The sequence below is a fragment of the Oncorhynchus tshawytscha genome, linkage group LG12 (assembly GCF_018296145.1).
Source record: "Oncorhynchus tshawytscha isolate Ot180627B linkage group LG12, Otsh_v2.0, whole genome shotgun sequence".
NCBI classification, from domain to species: Eukaryota; Metazoa; Chordata; class Actinopteri; order Salmoniformes; family Salmonidae; genus Oncorhynchus; species Oncorhynchus tshawytscha.
This window is the reverse complement of record NC_056440.1, coordinates 35,402,157-35,421,524: the sequence shown is the minus strand read 5'-3', so window position 1 is coordinate 35,421,524 and position 19,368 is coordinate 35,402,157. Positions and strand designations below refer to the sequence as shown.

The window sequence follows — 19,368 nt, the reverse complement described above, 5'->3', positions numbered from 1 at the left end:
GGGAACCTTTGCACATGCGCAGATACTGTGTGTGACTGTGTGAGAGCAGTCTTTCATCACAATATCTGCACAAGAGCTGCTCGTGCAATGTCATTTTGCTGATTCTACCTCTTAATTTGCAGTTCATCATGTGGTGAGTATTTGAAAAATGTCAAATATAATCCCCCCAAAAAGCAGGGGCAAACACTAATATACAGAAACACCTGAAGAGAAATAAATGACAGCTGGGAAGGTTTCTGTAATAGGCTTGTGAGATTATTATGTAACAATGTGTTTGCAGTGCATTTACTACAGTGTGACTGCTTGATAATAAATTAAATTGGTAAAAAATCTCTTGAATCTAGTTTTGTATGCATTCAGGATTTTAGAATTTTAATTTAATATACATTACATGACCACTTATAGTCATACTAACCATAATGGTAATATATTAGCATATTACACAATATGGTTCATTAGTAAATCATCTCCATGCTGCTGTTTTGTAGCTGTTGCGCGTCAACTGCTCCGACAGACACTCTAATTAGTGATCACCACAAAATCAAACTTTGTGGAACTTGACTGCCAAAATGAAGTGTGTCATTGAAAGAAACGGTGTTAAAGGTACGTTATCTTTTGGAATATAGATAACTGTAACGTATTGATACAGAAATGTGCAACACATTTTAAAGTACATATCTAGCTAACTTAGCTAGCTAGCTAAATGTGCCAAACAGGATAGTATAAACGTTAGCTAGCTAGCTAACTTACTCTCTAAAGTTGGCTAATTCTCTAAAGTTGGCTAGCTTTGACAGCCTACCTCAGTCTGCGGATTGTTCTCTAAAGTGATTTAGCTAGATAGCTCAAATGTAGGATTTAGATAGCTAAATATGTTGACACATAATTGATGAATTTAATCTACATTAACAGTATCTCTGACTCTGTTTCTGACAGTGTTTGGGAAGGCTATTCATGCCCTGGCACGCATAGGAGATGAATTATGGTTGGATCCTATGATGAAAGGGGTAAGCATCAGTCCATTTGAAGTGTGCTATACAAATAACGTTTGATTTGATGATGGTCTACAAAGCTTGATCAATTTAAAGTGTTAGCTACATAACATTGTCCTGTTCTAACCATTATGCATATAATTATCTGCCTGGTCTGGTCTCTTGTAGTTGGCAATGAGGTCCGTGAACTCAGCCCATTCTGCCTACGCCTGCTTCCTCTTCTCCCCATTGTTCTTCCAACACTACAGCCCAGACACAGGACCAGCCCAGGACTGTGGAACTGTCAAATGCAAGTTGGTCATGAAGGTAATGGCCAAGCTGTTCTGAATCTGCTGAATATGACCCCAACATCTCAAGATACATAAATGTCTCACACAGGCCCATATGGAACAGTCCGGCATCATTGCTTTTACAATGGGTGAGACTTTATAGTACTGATAGTGTAATAGCTGTGTATTAATATACATCTTTTTGGTTTTAGTCAGTGCTGCCGCTATTTCGGTGCCTGGCTACCATTGAGCGTAATGTGGATAGCTGTCAAATATCCATCAATCTCCCAGACAACCGGGTGATATTCCAGTTTCACTGCAGACATGGTAGGAGAACAGTCCAATAGAGTGCTCTCAGATAAGATCTTGTTTTATATGTTAAGGACTTGTGTGGGTGTGTGTTGAGCAAATTCCAGTAGGTGTTCAACAATGATTTTGGAACAAAGGGGATTCTTTCTCAGATTGTAATGCATTGTATCAATACTAGATGGCGCTGTGTCCCAACATCTCATACTCATTGTGACAGGTATCACCAAAACACACAACATGGGTTTCCAGGAGAGTGAAGCTCTGCAGGCAGTGTTTCCTTCTCACCTCTGCCCCAATGTCCTGAAGGCCCAGCCCAGGTGAGCTCCCATAAACATATCCCAATCTATCTTCTCGTGACATTGATGAAGAGTGATTCAGAGATTGACTAAGAATTACTACAGGGTGCCGTGTCTTTACTATCATTAACTGAAGACTGATAGTTTTTTTATCAAAGATTCTCTGTAATTAGTTATTACACGATTAGACTGTTTAATCATGTAACCGTAATTACTAGGAAGTCGAGGCACCCAGGAAAAATATTCAGATTACAAAGTTATCATTTCCTAAAATAACTTTTCAGATATTTTATCTGGTCAATTAGTCTTCGAATTAATGAATTATTTACTTTACCTCACGTTAGTCTCATTCCAAATGTCGTAAATTGTTGGTTATCTGCACGAACCCAGTCTTCACTATGAGTCATCCATACATCAATTGTCTTAAATAATTTATTTATTACTAACTAATTAATTCACAGAAATGCATAAACAAACAAACAAACAAGGTAAATGTGGTTACATGAAATGATAGGAGAATGTGCCCTAGTGGGCTAAACCAGCATGGCGGCTTGTTAGACAAAAGGGGAAGTGGGGGTCGACTAAGAAGTCACTACAAAGTGATAATTATAACAATTGAAATGCTAATCCTTTGCACATGAACGCTCACTCATTGGGAACAATTGCAATCAATATATATATTTACGCTCAGTGTGTCGTCTTGATCGCTGGTGAAAAGTTTGTTTATTTTGTAGAATTGTCTCTCCCTCTTTCTCTCTGTCATGGTTATAGTGGTAAGTTCAGAGTGACATTAATTTGTTTCGTTATAGAATGTATGTTTCGCCGGTTGTCGTTCTTCGCGTTCAATGATACCGAATTCCTAGCTGGAGACTAGTAATTCATATCAAAACTTGTTCTTATTCTGTCGGTATCGATAGTCTTAAGAGTTTAACCACGTGGTATGGTTAAAAGATTCAGCAATGGTCTACAACCTTTGTACTCTCCTAATGGAGAAAAACATGGTCTGCAACCTTTAGCCATCTCGTAATTGAGGTAAGCTTGGTCTGCTGATCGAAAACCCGAGAGGGGGTTTTATTTGGAAGGGCCGAAAAAGAGCTGTCCCAGGAGGCCTGACCTTAACTGGGCTCAGGGGCGGTCCTCTGATTTAGTTCAAATCCAAAGGGAATTGTATTTTTCTTCATTAAACAGTCCAAAATCATATTACACAATTATACAAACAGTATCATACTCACTCATTCATCTTATACAACAATTAGATGTAAACCTCATATCTGAGGCTATTATATAAACAGCTATATGGAAATGTGGCCACACCGTCTCCCATGAGCTTCCCCAAGATGTCACAAACGGACCAGTTCGTAGCTGGATTCTTCACCAATCTTTTATACTTTCTCCAGAACATGAAATTTGTTCATACCTCAAGTTCTGTGAGGTGGAAGGATTTCCTTTGCCCTCTAAGAAAATGTACTCTCTCTATACTGTGTGTCCATGAGGAGATCCTCAGGAATTTATGACGTCTCTCTGACCACAGCAACCTAGTTGAAGGAGGAAAGGGGGAGGCGGGGAGAGGGGGATGGGGCTTGCTATACCCAAAGAGGCCAACGTCATGACAAGGGTATACAGTATATGATGATTATTTCATTAGTAATTTACATTTGTACTATCTATTATAATTGTATTAAATTTGTATTATTATTTTTGGGCCAGACTTCTAGGCGACATGGTGATGCACTTCCCAGTGTCTCAGGAAGAGATCACTCTGTCCATGTCTCCTCTGAGAGTCAATCTGAAAAGCTACTATGAAGATGAAAGTGGTGAGATGTTGCACTGTCTGCGCTGTATGAAAAAACCAACCCACAATAAGTCGGTAACATATTGTGCCTAACTCCTGATTTTTCGGGTTGCAGATCAAATGAAGGCCATGCACACTGAGATGTCTTTAGAGCCCAGTGAGTTTGACTACTTCCAGGTTGGAGTTGACTCAGACATAACCTTCTGTCTGAAGGAGCTGAGGGTAAGGGGGTTATTTTGGGATGGACCTTATTTTTTGTCACATGAGCATGTGAATATGGGAGGGTGTCACTGTCTGTGCTTGCATACCCATGGGTTAATTTATTTATTTACAGGACCCAAGTGTCCAGGAGACTCTGTACCCTATCATTTTCAATGGAACGTTCCCCTCATGGGCGGGATTTTGTTTTATGACCCTAATGAATCAAGTTATAATATGATGTTTTTTCCCCACACATGACTACATTTTTAGTGAACAGACAGTAATAAGTAGTAGAACACATGCATTGATTGCCTAACTCTCATACCATGTTCCAAATATACCCAAGTCCTCAGAGGAGAAAAAAACATCAGCATGATTCAATAGCAAAATATGTCACATTGGGACCCCAAAAAGGCAGCCATTTTGCATCCTATGTTTTTTTGTGTTATTTATTATAAAGTACAACTAAAGTGTCACAATTTGTGCTCAGACCCACATCCTTTGACCCGACCCTAACGTCCTGGAATGTTGTTGGGGGTACCCTTTTGTGAAGTCCCTCATTACACAGTAAAGCTATGCCTAGCTATAGACTGCTGTGTGTCCATGCTAGCCTGTGATTGAGTTGGACAGTGAGCCAGTCTCTACATTGCTGCTAGTCTTACCTGTCACAGTGTGTTAGAGGGGCTAGTCGAACACACACAGAGGCTCTGGTGTCTGGGCATCGGACAAAGCAATTCAACTGAACCCATGATTACCCCTTTCACTGTGATTGACCCCAACAACTTGAAAGGTTATGGCTAGTGTACACAGCAACATTGGTAATATGTGCCCTGTCATCTAATGTACATTGCTGTCTTGTGACCTGTTATTTTAATTGGTGGTGAATGATCAAACAGTTACTCCAAACATGCATGTGTTTAATGTATTAACCTCTTCTCTAGGGATTGCTGTCATTTGCTGAATCACATGGTCTACCAGTATCTGCCCACTTTGGCGCTGCAGGAAAGTAAGTATCCTGGTTCTTGTGATTATACCCAGTGACTATCACCTCTTTTACTTAGGTCCTAAATTAGGCCTGGAGTTTTTCCCAGTCTGCTCACACGGTTGGAGAAATCTCAGGGCCCGGGTTCTAGGTATGCTGATGTTGTGTTCTGCTGTTTGTCAGGCCGGTGGCCTTCAGTGTAGAGGACATGGTGCTGGAGGCCAGTGTGGTGTTGGCTACTCTTGTCAACCCAGAGAGCAGGACCCCCTCCCAGGCTACAGAGGCCCAGGCTCCTGCTGCACTAAGGTAGCCGTCACCATTCGTTAAACAGTTATTACCCCACCACGGATAGGGGGGGGTTCTGTATTTGGTCCAACATTGTGTAATACACCACATCACCAGCATCACATGCTGCCCTTAATCTGCTTCCATCTTCATCATCTATTATGTAGTTACCATAGCAACCCTACCGCTATATCAAATAATGTATGTAGAAGTGCCCAAATGATTTCAATAGTCAGAGAAGCCCTTGTTCAGAGGCATGGTGTGTAGAAATGCAGGACATTTTGTCCTAGCGAGAAGCAGTTTCTCAGTTCAATAGCAAATAAAAAAGTTAACAGGCTTAGATAGCCTTAAAGCGCCTGCCCAGTCATGTGACAGTCACAGTAGAGTAAATTTGAACTAGCCTTTCCTAGAATTGTAGAGTTGGCTGTACCTCTGATGTCCTCCTTACCGGAGGCAGTTGGCCAGCATGTGCTTTTTTTGGTGCCTCATTGGGCGTTGTGTTACAGAACAGTGCAGTAGCACTGTGACAGAGGCTGGTTATCTGGGGAAAGGCCGTGCTGGCTGGGTTAGAGGCCTGACAGACTGACAGGCTGTAATCCCTACATCCCCCACAGTCACTAACCTGTTACGTTGCTGTGGTGATGATGTCACTCAGTGTGTGGCCCGCCCGGCCTCTATGTATCTCTCTCTTAGTGTCTGCTCTGAGCCGCCTGAGGTGGGATTTGCACCAGTCCCAGCCGGATTGTGGCACATCTGGGTCACTTATGACGTCACTGCATTGCACTGCTTCTTCCTTTTTCAAGGAAACGTTCATATAGTATGTTCGAATGACCAAAATGGAAATGTCATTTTTATACCTTCATGGAATACTCAGATTTTTGTATGACAGGTTTATGTTGTAGTTGTACAATTTATATTCTTATGTTACTGAACCCGCTGTTCCATAACCTCCCAGGCAAACACACACATTATTCTCATGTTGACCTTGATGAAGATAAGTGAAGATATTTAAAACCCAGGTCCTTCCCATTCTCTCTCCGGCTGGGACGCTTCTTTATCGGCACATTCTGGTTCTGTGTGTGGTGCAGTCAGTGGTGTTTATGGAAAGCATGTTTATGCTGAGGAACACTAAGAAAACAGCCAGAGGCAGTGGCCTACCATGTGCAGGAGAACAGGCGAAACAGAGTTAGGTTGTCCTAGCATGCAACCTTGGAGCACTTCCAACATCCAACAGCAGTGTCACTCTTACAACAGCTCCCTTTTTCTCTCTCTCCATGTTCCTCCCTTTCTCTCCCTGCCATCTCCCTGGCTCTGCCCCTCCCCTCTACTCTCTCTCCATGTTCCTCCCTTTCTCTCCCTGCCATCTCCCTGGCTCTGCCCCTCCCCTCTACTCTCTCTCCATGTTCCTCCCTTTCTCTCCCTGCCATCTCCCTGGCTCTGCCCCTCCCCTCTACTCTCTCTCCATGTTCCTCCCTTTCTCTCCCTGCCATCTCCCTGGCTCTGCCCCTCCCCTCTACTCTCTCTCCATGTTCCTCCCTTTCTCTCCCTGCCATCTCCCTAGCTCTGCCCCTCCCCTCTACTCTCTGTCCATGTTCCTCCCTTTCTCTCCCTGCCATCTCCCTGGCTCTGCCCCTACCCTCTACTCTCTCTCCATGTTCCTCCCTTTCTCTCCCTGCCATCTCCCTAGCTCTGCCCCTCCCCTCTACTCTCTCTCCATGTTCCTCCCTTTCTCTCCCTGCCATCTCCCTGGCTCTGCCCCTCCCCTCTACTCTCTCTCCATGTTCCTCCCTTTCTCTCCCTGCCATCTCCCTGGCTCTGCCCCTCCCCTCTACTCTCTCTCCATGTTCCTCCCTTTCTCTCCCTGCCATCTCCCTAGCTCTGCCCCTACCCTCTACTCTCTCTCCATGTTCCTCCCTTTCTCTCCCTGCCATCTCCCTGGCTCTGCCCCTACCCTCTACTCTCTCTCCATGTTCCTCCCTTTCTCTCCCTGCCATCTCCCTGGCTCTGCCCCTACCCTCTACTCTCTGTCCATGTTCCTCCCTTTCTTTCCCTGCCATCTCCCTAGCTCTGCCCCTCCCCTCTACTCTCTGTCCATGTTCCTCCCTTTCTCTCCCTGCCATCTCCCTGGCTCTGCCCCTCCCCTCTACTCTCTCTCCATGTTCCTCCCTTTCTCTCCCTGCCATCTCCCTGGCTCTGCCCCTCCTCTCTCTCTCCCTCCCTCACACACTGATGCACGTGCAGCTGCAGTAACTCACGCGGCATATCATGTAACACACACGCTCATGAGAGCAGACTTCTTTCAAACTCACACTGCTCGGTTATCTAAAAACAACCTTTTCCCAATAGAACGTGGCATGCGCATCTCATATAACTTCTAATATATATATATATATCTAGATGTCTGTTAGCAATGCTATTGCTTAAGTTAGTTGATTATCACGAATGTGGTTAATTAAAATTGATTTGAGACTGACAGGCATCTGTTTTCAATATGAAGCTATATAGGAAAACAACTATAGGCAGACCACTGGAGGGAAATGCCTGAAGGCAGCCTTGCTGTAATGGTCCTTATATGCTCTCAGATGTGGAGGTGTTGCGGAGCCTACGGAGGGCCCGTGTGAGGCAGATGCCGGTCCCCCCCAGGCCCAGGGGTTTCCCTCTGCAGGCGAGCTGATAGCATCCAGCCAGGGAAGCCCAGTGTTCAGTGGAACAGCCCTCATGAGAGAGTTCACCAGGACAGGAGAAGATTCTGACAGGCTCAGAACACCACGTTACACACACAGAGGTCGTGGCATCACAACTCCTCCTTCCTCCAAGGTAAATTAGAACAAAATATGAACTTTGGTTGACTTCTGTTTGTGCCCTCAAGCCACTGTGTTGTTATTTTGGCAGGCTCCGACTGGTACCATACTTTGGTAAGTTCCAAAGTACAGATAAAGCCTTGCTTTAACGTTCAACCTGGAATCTGCCTAGATTGCAATAATGTTTAACCATGTGATGTGTGATTGACCTGAAAGATACAGGGTGAAGGTGAATTGTGACGTATGTAAGGTGTGTGGCTGGTTGCACAGTCCTCATATCTCAAACCCTTTTGCCTAAGAACCACCAGACCATATGCGAAAACTGTTTCACAATTTGCTGTTTTTTTTCCACCCATGCTCATAGTCTGCTCAGCTGTCTATTAATGATGAGTAATGTGTTTTGGTTCCTTAGGTTCGCTCCCTCCTCTTTGGGGCCGTGTCCTGTGAGCAAGGTGATGGTTGCACCTCTATGCTGCCCAGTCTGGTGTGTTCCAGTGATACAGAAGATGGGGGAGAGGAGAGGGCCAGTGGTGCACTGTAAGTTACCACACAACGATGACCAAGCCAAGAACTGTTTTCATACCCTGCAATTTTTTTCAGCAGACCATAGTCTTTTCCCCATTGTATATTGTAAATGCATTTAAATGAGATATTTTTCAATTATTTTGAGTGCTTTAAATGAAAGTTCATAAAGCATGGCTGTTTGTTTTTTACTAACAAATAAGTTATTCCAATGGTATGTGCATTTATTGCAAGAAACATATATTGTAGATCTGAAAGTCAGACATCAAAAGCATCAAATTAATTGGGGTAAACATCTGTCCTCTCTTCCCTGTGACCCAGAAACCAATAAGTTGTTGAATTGTCAATTCGTTATTAGGTAAATGGAAGACGGTCCTCCCCTCCTCGATAGCCTTCATTTGGCGAGGAAGCACATGTTTATGACCAGTCTAATTTATACAAGTGCATTTTCATCCACTTTCCCCCTACTCGATTACCTTTGACCTTTTTCAAAAGGAGGCCAGGGAGGAAATCTAAAATTGTGAAAAGGCCCTAGATTTGCCCATGAAAACATTCCTCAAGCCAAGCGCCTAGGGATGCCACACCTGGGTGCTAATAGTAACTCCACACATCTCACAGACTCACTAAAGCTTGAGGAATGTGTAACCAAACATACAGATCACATGGAGCCTTTTCATGTAGCTTCAGGCAGTCCCCTCAGTTGCATAAGAGCAGACAGCTGCGAGGGAAACACTTGAATCTAGTCCACTGTGGCCCCTGCTGAGACAGAGGAATGGATGAGTCAGAGTAGGGATATGCTGCCTGGCAGGGAACAGTAGGATTCCACCTTCAAAGGGAAAGACTGCATAAAGATGATCTATCACGTGTAGCAGCATGGCCTACCTCACTGGGGGGGGGGATGGTAGCTGTCTTCTGATTCTAGATGCTTTTGACCTACATGTTTTCATTACCTCAGGAACTGTTCAGTCTACTGTGTAAGTAAGACAAATACCTTGCAGAGACCACTGAACAAACAATATTGACACAGAAAAACATGTGACAAAGGTCTGGTTAAAAGGAAAAGAACGAGGGTTAATAAATACTGTACTTTATTGAAATATGTTACAGCTTTGAAAACATGGCATTGTTGAACTGTATATACAAAATAGAGCACTCACTGTAACAAACGTTGCTTTTTGAACGTAACGATTAACTGAAGTCTAGAACTGGCCAACAGAACAGGGGTACTGGCAGGTCACTAAGTCAGTGTGGAGCAGGATATGGACATCATGGAGAAGCTTTGATATGGTGCCGCCTGACAGGGAGAATTGCTTGTATTTTAAGGCTGGTGGGGTTCTTGGCAATCTCTACAGTGCCATGATGTTTGCGAAAACATTTGGGCCATCCAGTGCAGGTGTGTTTCAAGTCCCAGCGCAGTAAGAAATGTATGCAGGGCATTAAGTCCTCTAGGTTTTTTTAATGTCATAAAACACCTGATAGCCCTACATCGGTCAGTACCGGCATAGATATTATTTTCCTAGTTAGGGGAGAGCCCTTGAAGCAGGACAGTAGCCTGTAGTGAGGGAACACCATGACATCAACAGAAAGAAAACCAAGGGGTATTACAGTTGATACACAGAACCTTGTTAAAAGGCCCAGTACAGTCAAAATGGTGTTTTCCTGTGTATTATATCATATCATAGCTGATGAAACTCTGCAAAGGTGAGATTTGTTATTTCCTATCTGCACAGGACCTTATAATCAGCAATGTTGCATGTGCAGGAGTTTGGGCTTTCCATGGTAAAATCACCATGCGGTAAATTGGTTAATAGACTAATAACAAAGAAAGGGGATACCTTCCAAACTTCTAAAATGCTATTTTTTTCAAATTTTTATGGAAATCTATTACAGTAATGATGTACTTAATTGTGTCGAAGTAATTTGATATTGATATAAAACAGCTGTATTGGGCCTTTAAGGATTCTAAGAATTTGTCATGCCCCCCCCCTTTAAAAATAAATAGCTTGACCATTCAAATTTGAATGTGTCCCATGGTGAGAGGCATTGAACACATTGAAAGGGAACGAGAGGTCTCCCATCAGATGGCATAGATTAAGCATTAAGACAGCAGGGCACGATGGGAAAAGTAAGTGTGAATCATATGGCTACTTGTCCATTTCTACTCGGTCTCCATAGCTGACACAGTGTGGGGTTTAGGGAACAATATGATACACAATTTTGCCACTATCAATAACATCCGATACAAGGCACATCAGCTCCATAAATCAACATGTACATAGTACATGTTAAAGGAAACCTCACCCCAAAACAATATTTTGGTATTTGTTTCATAGTTCCAAAATGTTTTTCTTGTCAGCAATATAGTTTTGAAAATACAAAAATCATCCTTGTATGATGCATTTTGCATCGTATGAATCTGTGTTTTGCATCATGTGGTGTTTTTTTTTCTCCCAGTTAATTATCTTAAAACTTGATTGCTGACAAGCAATACATTTCGGGACTATTGAAACAATTGACTAATGAAACAAATAACCAAAAGATAGTTTTGTGGTGGAATTTTCCTTTACAAAGGAAATGTCACTTAAAATGTTTCTGCACATGAGTTATGTTGTAAATGCAAAGTGCACATTTTTGACTGCAGCAAAAAAGAAAATCGGTTAAATTAAATAAAAACACTAGTGACCTGATTCATAAGACTTCATCAAATGTGCCATTGGAGCTTTACAGCGAGGACAACGGAGAAATTCTGATTGTGAACAATTTTCCCTGAAGCTAAACTGAAACAGTCCAGATTCCCACCCCATCAAACCAAAGCAGAAATAAAATGATATCTGCTTGGTCACGTGACCAACGTCCACTGTGAACTTTTAGATATGCTTTCTTTAACCTTGTGCGTAAATGGTTGTTACCATTGCATCCCAGTAGATATTTTTAAAAAGCGGTGTAGCCTACATAAAACCCATCCATTCCGTATGTATACAATATGAACATCTGACACGCGACAGCCTCCAGGTTACTCTCTCACACATAACAACCTTCAACATCACTTGCAGTCACACTCACTCTTTGCGTCGCAGCAGGGGTCAGAGAACAGGTTTGACAGAAACATCAAGCCATTTCAAAAAAATAGTTATTTTAACATTTCACATCCTTAGAAATGATTCACTTGGTCTGTGTTTGACCCAAATTGTACTGATATGGCAAAGTATGTGTCAACTGCACCTAGTCTTCATACAACCCCTTAGATCAGTCAAACAACTTAAAATACCACGTAATCCCTTTCCCACAGATCTACCAAAACATTCTAACATCCTTTAATATCACAATGATGCATGCTCTTATACCCGCATATTTGTTTTGCCCTTCAACGTCTTTTAATTGTTTGTTTTTGTGTGTAATGTGAGTCACTGTAAAAGTGGCGTTTTCATGGCCCTATCGTTTCGACTTGATGGTATGATGCTACTTCCCGTCTGGAATCAGCTCGGTTCCTGTGATTAACCCTCATTGGCATGATTCACAGAGTTTCAATTCTGACGCTTTTGACTGGCTAATACTGACCACCTTTCTCTCTCTCTCTCTCTCCATCCTGAGTTTTGCTCCAAGTCCAAAAATAATGTGAGAGCCAGAGCCTCATCTCCAACATGCTGATGTCCTTCATCCCACTGAACGGGGATTATGTCAATGACAACTGGGACATTTCCCAGATAGATCCTTTGCAGCAAGTATTCTAAACAGAGACATGTCAGAACTGCATGTATTGTCAGTGTTCCATCTGAGAAATAGGACTGATTATCTCAGGGGTCCAAAGGTGGGCTCAGTCAGCCACCAACACTAGTCCCTAATCCCCACCAGCAGGAATCAAAGCAGTCTGACATCTTCAAGAGACAGATGGCAAGAGGAAACTCTCCTAATTCCCCTCCTAGCCTCAATACAGTCTCTAGTCTGTGTACTCTGCCACTATTGACAGCAACACGGTGATGTCATCTGGCTTTCCTCCTGTGGGGAAGAGAAAGAGATGCAGTCAGAAGGATGAGAACAATCTCTCATTTTCATCATTCCGAAAGGAAGCAGCCTGAGAGCAATGGAAGGAACACTAATAAAACATTTCTTATTCCTCACTGGGTGTCATTCTTCCTGATTTATAGAGCAGCCCTCTCAGCCTGGATACCATTCACAAGGGAAGCAGGGTATGAATGGAGCAAACGGACTATGACATGAGGACTACCTTGGCTTTGTCTCCAATTTCCACTTGCATGAAGTGATAAAAGTGATGATCATTACCTCTTACATTCAGTCCATTGTCACAGGCAAACTGGGCAAAAGGCGACATATAGTTGGGGTCGTATGCCAGAACATGGGCCTGCTCTGCAATGCTCCTGGCTGTCTGCTGGATACTCTCATAGTTGGTGTTCTGCAAAAACAAAAACAAAATGGAGGAGTGTCTTAGTTTTTTTTCAATGTCTTGTTCCTCCACTTCAATACTCTGCAGAATGAAACAGTAAACCTGTTTGTTGCACACGAGTACGGCAAGGGTTTATGCGAGGGTGTACCTTGAGTTTTTTCAGCTCCTGTAGGATCATGTAGTCGGGCATGTTGTCGAAGAGGCCGTCTGTGGCTGTGAGAATTATGTCCCCCAACTCGACATCGAAGGAGGAGCTGTCTGCAGCATCGGGACTGAGGGGGCACAGAGAGCTTAACACAACGTAGCGGGGAAATAACAGTCTTGTGGAACACGAGTTAAAATATCCTGATCATATAGTGCCCATTAGAGAGGGAGCATTAAAGTGCTTAACCAAATTGCAAACATTATCTAATTGCTCCCCTTCTCATACCCCCCCAGGAAGGAAATCTGCCCCGTCTGAGCCCAGTTTAATCTGTGCCTCTAGCCCTTCATTAGCCTAGATCACTGACACTGCTGCTCGGTCTCCTGTCTTGACTATGAGACACAGGCACACACCTCAGGTTAGACATGGCTACAGATCACTGTGTCAAACACTGGAATGAAGTACATTTTTTAAAATAGAAATCATGCAATGCAGTTATACATTTCAACTGACTACTTTTTCAGCTGTGAAATGCTGCTGCTAACAAATTGCACAGGTATGGTGGAAAATAATCTAAGGAATAGCACACCTTGTCCGTCATGGGAAGTTGTAAGGAACTGCTGTAATGTTGATGTGCGACTGATACATACAGTAGATCAGAGCCATGTGCAGTATCAAGTTTAGTTCTTGGAAGGCGACATTAATTCTGCCCCAGACTCCCCGACACTCATGGCTGTTCTAGAAACCATCTGTAACCCAGCCACCATTCGATCTACAGTCCTACATTACATTGAGGCTTTAGCGCTACGTTTCAAAATAATCACTATTAAGGAATCACGGATTTAGCTCTAAATTAAATGAACATAGAGTCTTCCCACCAACTACAACAGAATCACAACGCTTATAACCCTGAATATGATACTATCAATGGTAAAAATACTGCCGCCTCTAGCTCATGGAAAGGCTACAATTTCCAGCCTATATACAACAGGGCCACGTCAAATAGGTCCGAAATTTGGACTGACTAGGGCCCGGTTTCCCAATAGCGATGGAACTTAGGCTTACGAGTGTATTAACGATGCATCTTTCCGACAACGGCTGAAGATGTAACATGAGTTTCCCAAAACACCACGCAGAGAGAACGCTCACTAAGTGCGTCGTTGAGGCATGTGACGATACTGATAGAATCAAAAGGTAACGCTGCTCTCGGATCAGAATTCTCCATTCAAATCTGACCTTAACATTAGAATTATTCCACAATACTGACAATGGACCAGCTCTTAGGAAAGATATCACCTAAGGCGACAAATATTGAGGCGGCTTATTCTAATGCTCACCCTATAATATGCATTAAATCAAGATTTGGCACATCATTAAACATATTGAGGGAAAACATTTGACAGTAAGCCAAACAGAGAAATAAGACTCAATTGAATGAACATGAAATGTATTTCCATATCATTGAAATATATAGGCTATACTGCAAGTAGGCTATTTATCTTTTACTTCAAATTGAAAACAGAGATGACTGAATTCTCTTTTTATCCTTTGCTTGTTTGTAATAATTGCAAAGACAATGGGAACGTTGTATTTGTAGTCGACTTCGTTGTGACGTTATCAGCAGTCGCAGAGAGACGGATAAACATCTTGATTCTATGTTTAGCAGAGATCTTCTGTGTATAAAGTGACACGGTAGGGGAAAAACGCATCTAACGACTCACTTAGCTGTTCCACGAGTGGTCTGAGGCAGTCGGTAAATAACAAGTGTTTTCAAGTGCAACTTTGGTAAGGATGGTTTTGGGAAACAATTCGGAGATTTAACGATGCTCCTACGAAGGTTCTAACGATGAACTTAGCCTTCAGATGCTTTTTGGAAACCGGGCCCATATCTGTTTATTCTGTATAGAGATAAGTCATGGAGATATCCTATGCACTGAGCAAAACCAAGCCATTTTATAATAGGTATGTATGATGAGGCTACGGTTGTGAATAGGCCTATTCTATGGGTACTATGCTGTGTATCAGCTACATTTACGACAGTGACAGTTCAGTTCCACCTCACACCAGTTTAGAGAAACCCACATGAGCAGCTCTAAATAATCTCCCTGTTCTAGATTACTGAGTTGAGAAGACCTGTGGGTAAGCAGACCAGGGATTGGCTGCTGTGAGAAGGGCAGTGAGGCTGCTGTGAGGAGGGCCATGAGGACGTGTGTGTGTGTGTGTGTGTGTGTGTTGAGACATTGGCCTGGCTTAAAACGGTGGCAGGGAGCCAACACCGGCCCCACTTGAGTCTGCAGCACTACTGCTGCTGGCATGCCTACACAAGGAGAGAAAGCAGCACATGGGCCCCAACCATGTGGCAGTACTGACACTCACTAATGCTGCATCAACACTGGACTGGACAGACCAGAGAGTAGCACAAGGGCAGAACCAATGCAGAGACTCTGTGCTTCAAAACCAAAAACATAGCTACACAGCTTCTTTACAATAGAAAATATGGCTTCGGCAGGGCCACAAAACTGACCTGTCACTGAGGACGGCCCCCTCTGCCTCGGGTGGGGCGATAGAGAGCTGGAAGGGGGTGTTGAAGTAGTGCTGCTGTTCATCAGAGCGGTGCACCACTTCTCCTTCCCTCACCACCAGGAAGCCCGAGTCTCCCAAGTTAGCAGTGTGCAGCCGATGGCTCTGCCGGTCCAGCACCACGATACAGGCCGTGCTGCTGCCTGGAAGGAGATAACACAAGATGATAAATATATGGGTGGCACACCCTACATCCTGATTATATTTGTAACAAATGAAGTCGAATAGAGCCATTGAACAATTTATAAATTGGTTGGGATGATTTATGAGTAGTGATTTTGTTGGGTTGCTCTATACCATGATCATACTGTAGCTAAACCTGTGGTTAGAAGAGGAAGGCATGTCAATACATTTCAGGAAGAGAAACATTTGGGAAGGATAACATTTAAGGAAACATAAAAGTTAACCGAACCGGCGAAAACATGGCTCCGCGTACAGCCACACCCTGCTGATGAGTCATCTGGACCACCAGAATGTTCTATGGGAGCTCCCTACAACCCCTCACGCTCTCTGACTCACCCTACTCTCACTCCCTTTCTGTGTGTTTTTTCAATAGTAATACAATTACTGCTGGCCTCACGACCGTACTCCTCAGCACTGGAAAAATACAATACTGACTTGTTTTTCTCTTCTACATGAACTGGGATGGAAAAGTACAGACTGACGACACGGACTGCTCGACTCCCCACTCTCCATTTGTTTTGTCCTGCACATTTCCGCATGCTCCATTCTAGCAAAGCAATGGATCAAGATGAGATTCTGGCGGGGATAGGCTTCTCCGCGTCTTTACACTTCCCAGGATAGAGGCATGCAGCAGGTCTCTGACTCATCACGCAAATATCCTATCTAAATAGCAGCACCTCACATGTCACTTAGCCTAACCACGCAGACTGAAAACAGACCATTCTAAGACTGCTTTAAGACCGTATTCTCTATTGTAAATGCCTATTCTAGTCAGTATGAGGCAGACACTAGTGATTTCATTTTGCACCAGCCTCCAGGTTCACAAAACACTGATCCCCCCCAGGGCTGCCTTTACTCACCCAGCAGAGGCACTTTGTTCTGTAGGAGCTCATAGTAGCTGCTTGTGAGGACGCCCACAGGGTTGCTTGGAACGAAGCGTCCCTCCTTTACCAGCCGCTCACAGGTCTTCATAAGAGTCCCTGAAAACTGTGATGGGTCCACACCGTAGTCTCTCCAACCACCCACTCCATCTGCCACACCTGATGAAACCACACACAGTCAGGTATTGGTTCAATAGAGGAGAACAGGATAGGAAAGAATCAAGATTGTATTCTGATTATTCTTAACACTCCTAACGAAGACATTCCCAGAAGAAGACAGTTTTCCGACAATGGAAGAGGTCATATTAATCGGAAACAAGTACTAGACGTCTTCACGCAGTTGTGACAGGAGAAACAATAGGCACTTTCACTAAAACAAATCACCTAGTGTATAGAGCAAGACAGTGCTTAGAATGAAACAAGGGACGCTTCAAAGAATAAGCACTTCTTTGACATGCTCCTGACTAAACTTTTTCCTGGAATAATCTCCATTGATCATTTGGCGAGTCTGGTACATATAAACCATTTTTACTGGTAGCTATCTGAAGCATATGTTGTCTGCAGTTGTCAAGTCACATTACATTATCAACAAGCTCATACACTAGCTTGCAGTCACATCACACTGCTTAAAACCCTGAAACATTTGGTTTCTATGGTTATTGAAATGTACCTCTGCCTATTATGGGAGCAGTTGGTCTGGCAGTCCAAGTTCTTCCTAGGAATGCAATTATTTCCAGCTGCTTCCCAGACACAAGAATCAGCTCTTGCTGTGACCATACAAGGAGGGTCGTCTCACTCTCTCCCTGCCAACCTTTGGCTCACTGATGTGACAACAGTCAGACATGGCCTGCCTCACAGCTTCCTTCCAAGCCACACAGAGGACATGTAGGCTCAAGTGGACAGTGGGATTTTCTAACAAGTCAAGGAGGATATTCTGGCTTTGGTTAGGCTACCTCTGGATTTCTGAATCACATTTTCTAAGTTGTTTTGATAGCTTACAAAGGCTACTCTTCTCTAAAGCCAGTGTTACCTGAAATCATAGCTTTAATGCAAAAGCATTGAACTTTCTAGCATTACAGTGCAATTAGTCAATTAGCCATATGACCAATAAAGCAGCATTCACAGTTTAGCTTACCTGATACTAAAAATGTGCAATGCCCTTTAAAAAATGTGGGCTACAGACATATGACTATTTGCAGCAGAACTATTGGTTTGTCTATCAATATGATTATGTCAAATCTGAGACACCAACCATCAGTCTTGGTGGGGATCAGGAGGTACAAGTGTGTTTGTCATACTTATATGAACGGGGCTAGAATGCTACTGATTGATGTGATGTTATTTAGTGTTGAGCCTGTTCCTTATTTTACAAGGCAGAGGATCATGTCTGTTCTACACTACATTAATATCTGAACGTTTTGTAACATAGTGACCTTCTGAGGTCCAGGACCAGGTAGGTACACCATATAAGTTCTGACATGGGGTAAAGTGTGAATGAAAAATTAAGTCTGTCTGGGACTGATTGGTTGTAGCCTAGTTATAGTGAAAAACAAGAAAGAAAGAAATAAGTTCTCAATGTTCATATTTCTAATCCATTTATTAATGTGTACATACTGGTTACCGTTTGGTTATGGCTGCCCCCCCTACCACTACAATTATCAAACTACTACAGGCAGCTCTGACCTCTAGGACAGGGTTTCCCAAATGTAATTGTATTTTCTTGGCTTGAAACTAAGCCAATAGTATAACAACCTAGTTAGCGTATTGTGCATCATGATCAAACAAAATACAGTCCATGCTAAGTGTCCCTGGTTTGTTATTGTTTGATACTACAAAACGTAGTTAAGGCAAACTAGCTACTGTAACTAGCAACGGTGCACTGTCTGGCATGTTAGTTAGCCAGCTAAACAAACAGGCCGGTTATATCATCACGTTATAAAATAGTTGTCAATGCCAGGCATTGTTTACTCACCCAAAACATCGGCAGATTTATGTCGGGCAATGAAGCAAGCGTCGTCGCCGTAGCACATCCCTTTCTTCAAGATACCCTTCCGAAAATCCTTCCCAAACCCGCAGCTTGCTGTTACCAGGCTGTAGTCGCGGCTATCCGTTTGAGAGAGTCCGCCAATTACTGCTCTGGCAACCAGTCTACCGTATGAAAGTACGGAGAACATCACCTACACACCAGCTCCCACTATACTGAGTACCAAGCTAGAAACAACCTAGGTGTTAGCTAGCTATATTAGCTCCAATGTCACAATCTTGATACTGTACTGCTTAGTTAGCTAGCTAACGTTAACATTCGCCACGCAGAAACAAAACAAACCAGCGCGCCAGCTGATGCGACAGCCCAGACGATACTTATCCTTTATTTAGTTTAATACAGTAGTTATTGCCAAATCAGTAACAACTGCTCCGTAATTCGAAGGATATCACAAGTCCAGATTCCCAGAGAAGTTCGGAGTTCGTTGCAGCCATCGTGCCTGTAGAACAACCTACCACATTTCTGAAACATGCTGGGGGAGCGAGCCAGAGTGATCTGCTCTGTGGTCTTGTGACTGGGCTGACGTCACATCTCATTACACAATTTGAGTTTCCTCAGTTCTTCTAACCCTGAAAATCATCCACGACTTTTGTTTTTTAATAAATGTTTACTTTTGAAAAAAGCATCACCTTCGAATAATTTTTTTCAGGTTTATGAAACTTAAATGTGTAGCAGAAAAACATGATGGAT

At 43.1% G+C, this 19,368-nt stretch overlaps 2 protein-coding genes across 3 annotated transcripts; one reads left to right on the top strand and one right to left on the bottom strand.

Annotated features, from left to right (window-relative positions):
- The first annotated feature begins 46 nt into the window (after positions 1-46).
- On the top strand, positions 47-8,617 carry rad9b (RAD9 checkpoint clamp component B). 2 transcript variants are annotated; one of them, XM_024439017.2, is made up of 11 exons: positions 47-133; positions 934-1,004; positions 1,158-1,295; positions 1,471-1,585; positions 1,785-1,884; positions 3,571-3,677; positions 3,771-3,877; positions 4,798-4,862; positions 5,022-5,144; positions 7,706-7,940; positions 8,337-8,617. In XM_024439017.2, the coding sequence occupies exons 2-11, from the start codon at positions 993-995 to the stop codon at positions 8,463-8,465; spliced, it is 1,131 nt and encodes a 376-aa protein (XP_024294785.1). In that variant the 5' UTR covers positions 47-133; positions 934-992; the 3' UTR covers positions 8,466-8,617. The 2 variants fall into 2 exon arrangements, with proteins under 2 accessions (XP_024294785.1, XP_024294784.1); XM_024439016.2 differs by lacking the exon at positions 47-133 and adding an exon at positions 468-603.
- Positions 8,618-9,517: 900 nt separating this feature from the next.
- On the bottom strand, positions 9,518-19,224 carry LOC112263045 (protein phosphatase targeting COQ7). The gene is made up of 6 exons (XM_024439015.2): positions 18,607-19,224; positions 16,614-16,793; positions 15,515-15,713; positions 12,997-13,120; positions 12,728-12,857; positions 9,518-12,442 (listed from the first exon to the last, which is right to left on the bottom strand). The coding sequence occupies exons 1-6, from the start codon at positions 18,806-18,808 to the stop codon at positions 12,384-12,386; spliced, it is 894 nt and encodes a 297-aa protein (XP_024294783.1). The 5' UTR covers positions 18,809-19,224; the 3' UTR covers positions 9,518-12,383.
- Positions 19,225-19,368: the final 144 nt, after the last annotated feature.

Bases quoted from the DNA above. Each gene is read 5' to 3' on its own strand.
- rad9b (XM_024439016.2), top strand. From the start codon at position 570: ATGAAGTGTGTCATTGAAAGAAACGGTGTTAAAG. The intron at 3,878-4,797 runs GTAAGGGGGTTA...CCTCTTCTCTAG, and splicing joins TCTGTCTGAAGGAGCTGAGG to GGATTGCTGTCATTTGCTGA. The intron at 7,941-8,336 runs GTAAATTAGAAC...TTGGTTCCTTAG, and splicing joins CAACTCCTCCTTCCTCCAAG to GTTCGCTCCCTCCTCTTTGG.
- LOC112263045 (XM_024439015.2), bottom strand. From the start codon at position 18,808: ATGTTCTCCGTACTTTCATACGGTAGACTGGTTGCCAGAGCAGTAATT. The intron at 16,794-18,606 runs GTGAGTAAACAA...TGGTTTCATCAG, and splicing joins TAAATCTGCCGATGTTTTGG to GTGTGGCAGATGGAGTGGGT. The intron at 12,858-12,996 runs GTACACCCTCGC...TTGTTTTTGCAG, and splicing joins AGGAGCTGAAAAAACTCAAG to AACACCAACTATGAGAGTAT.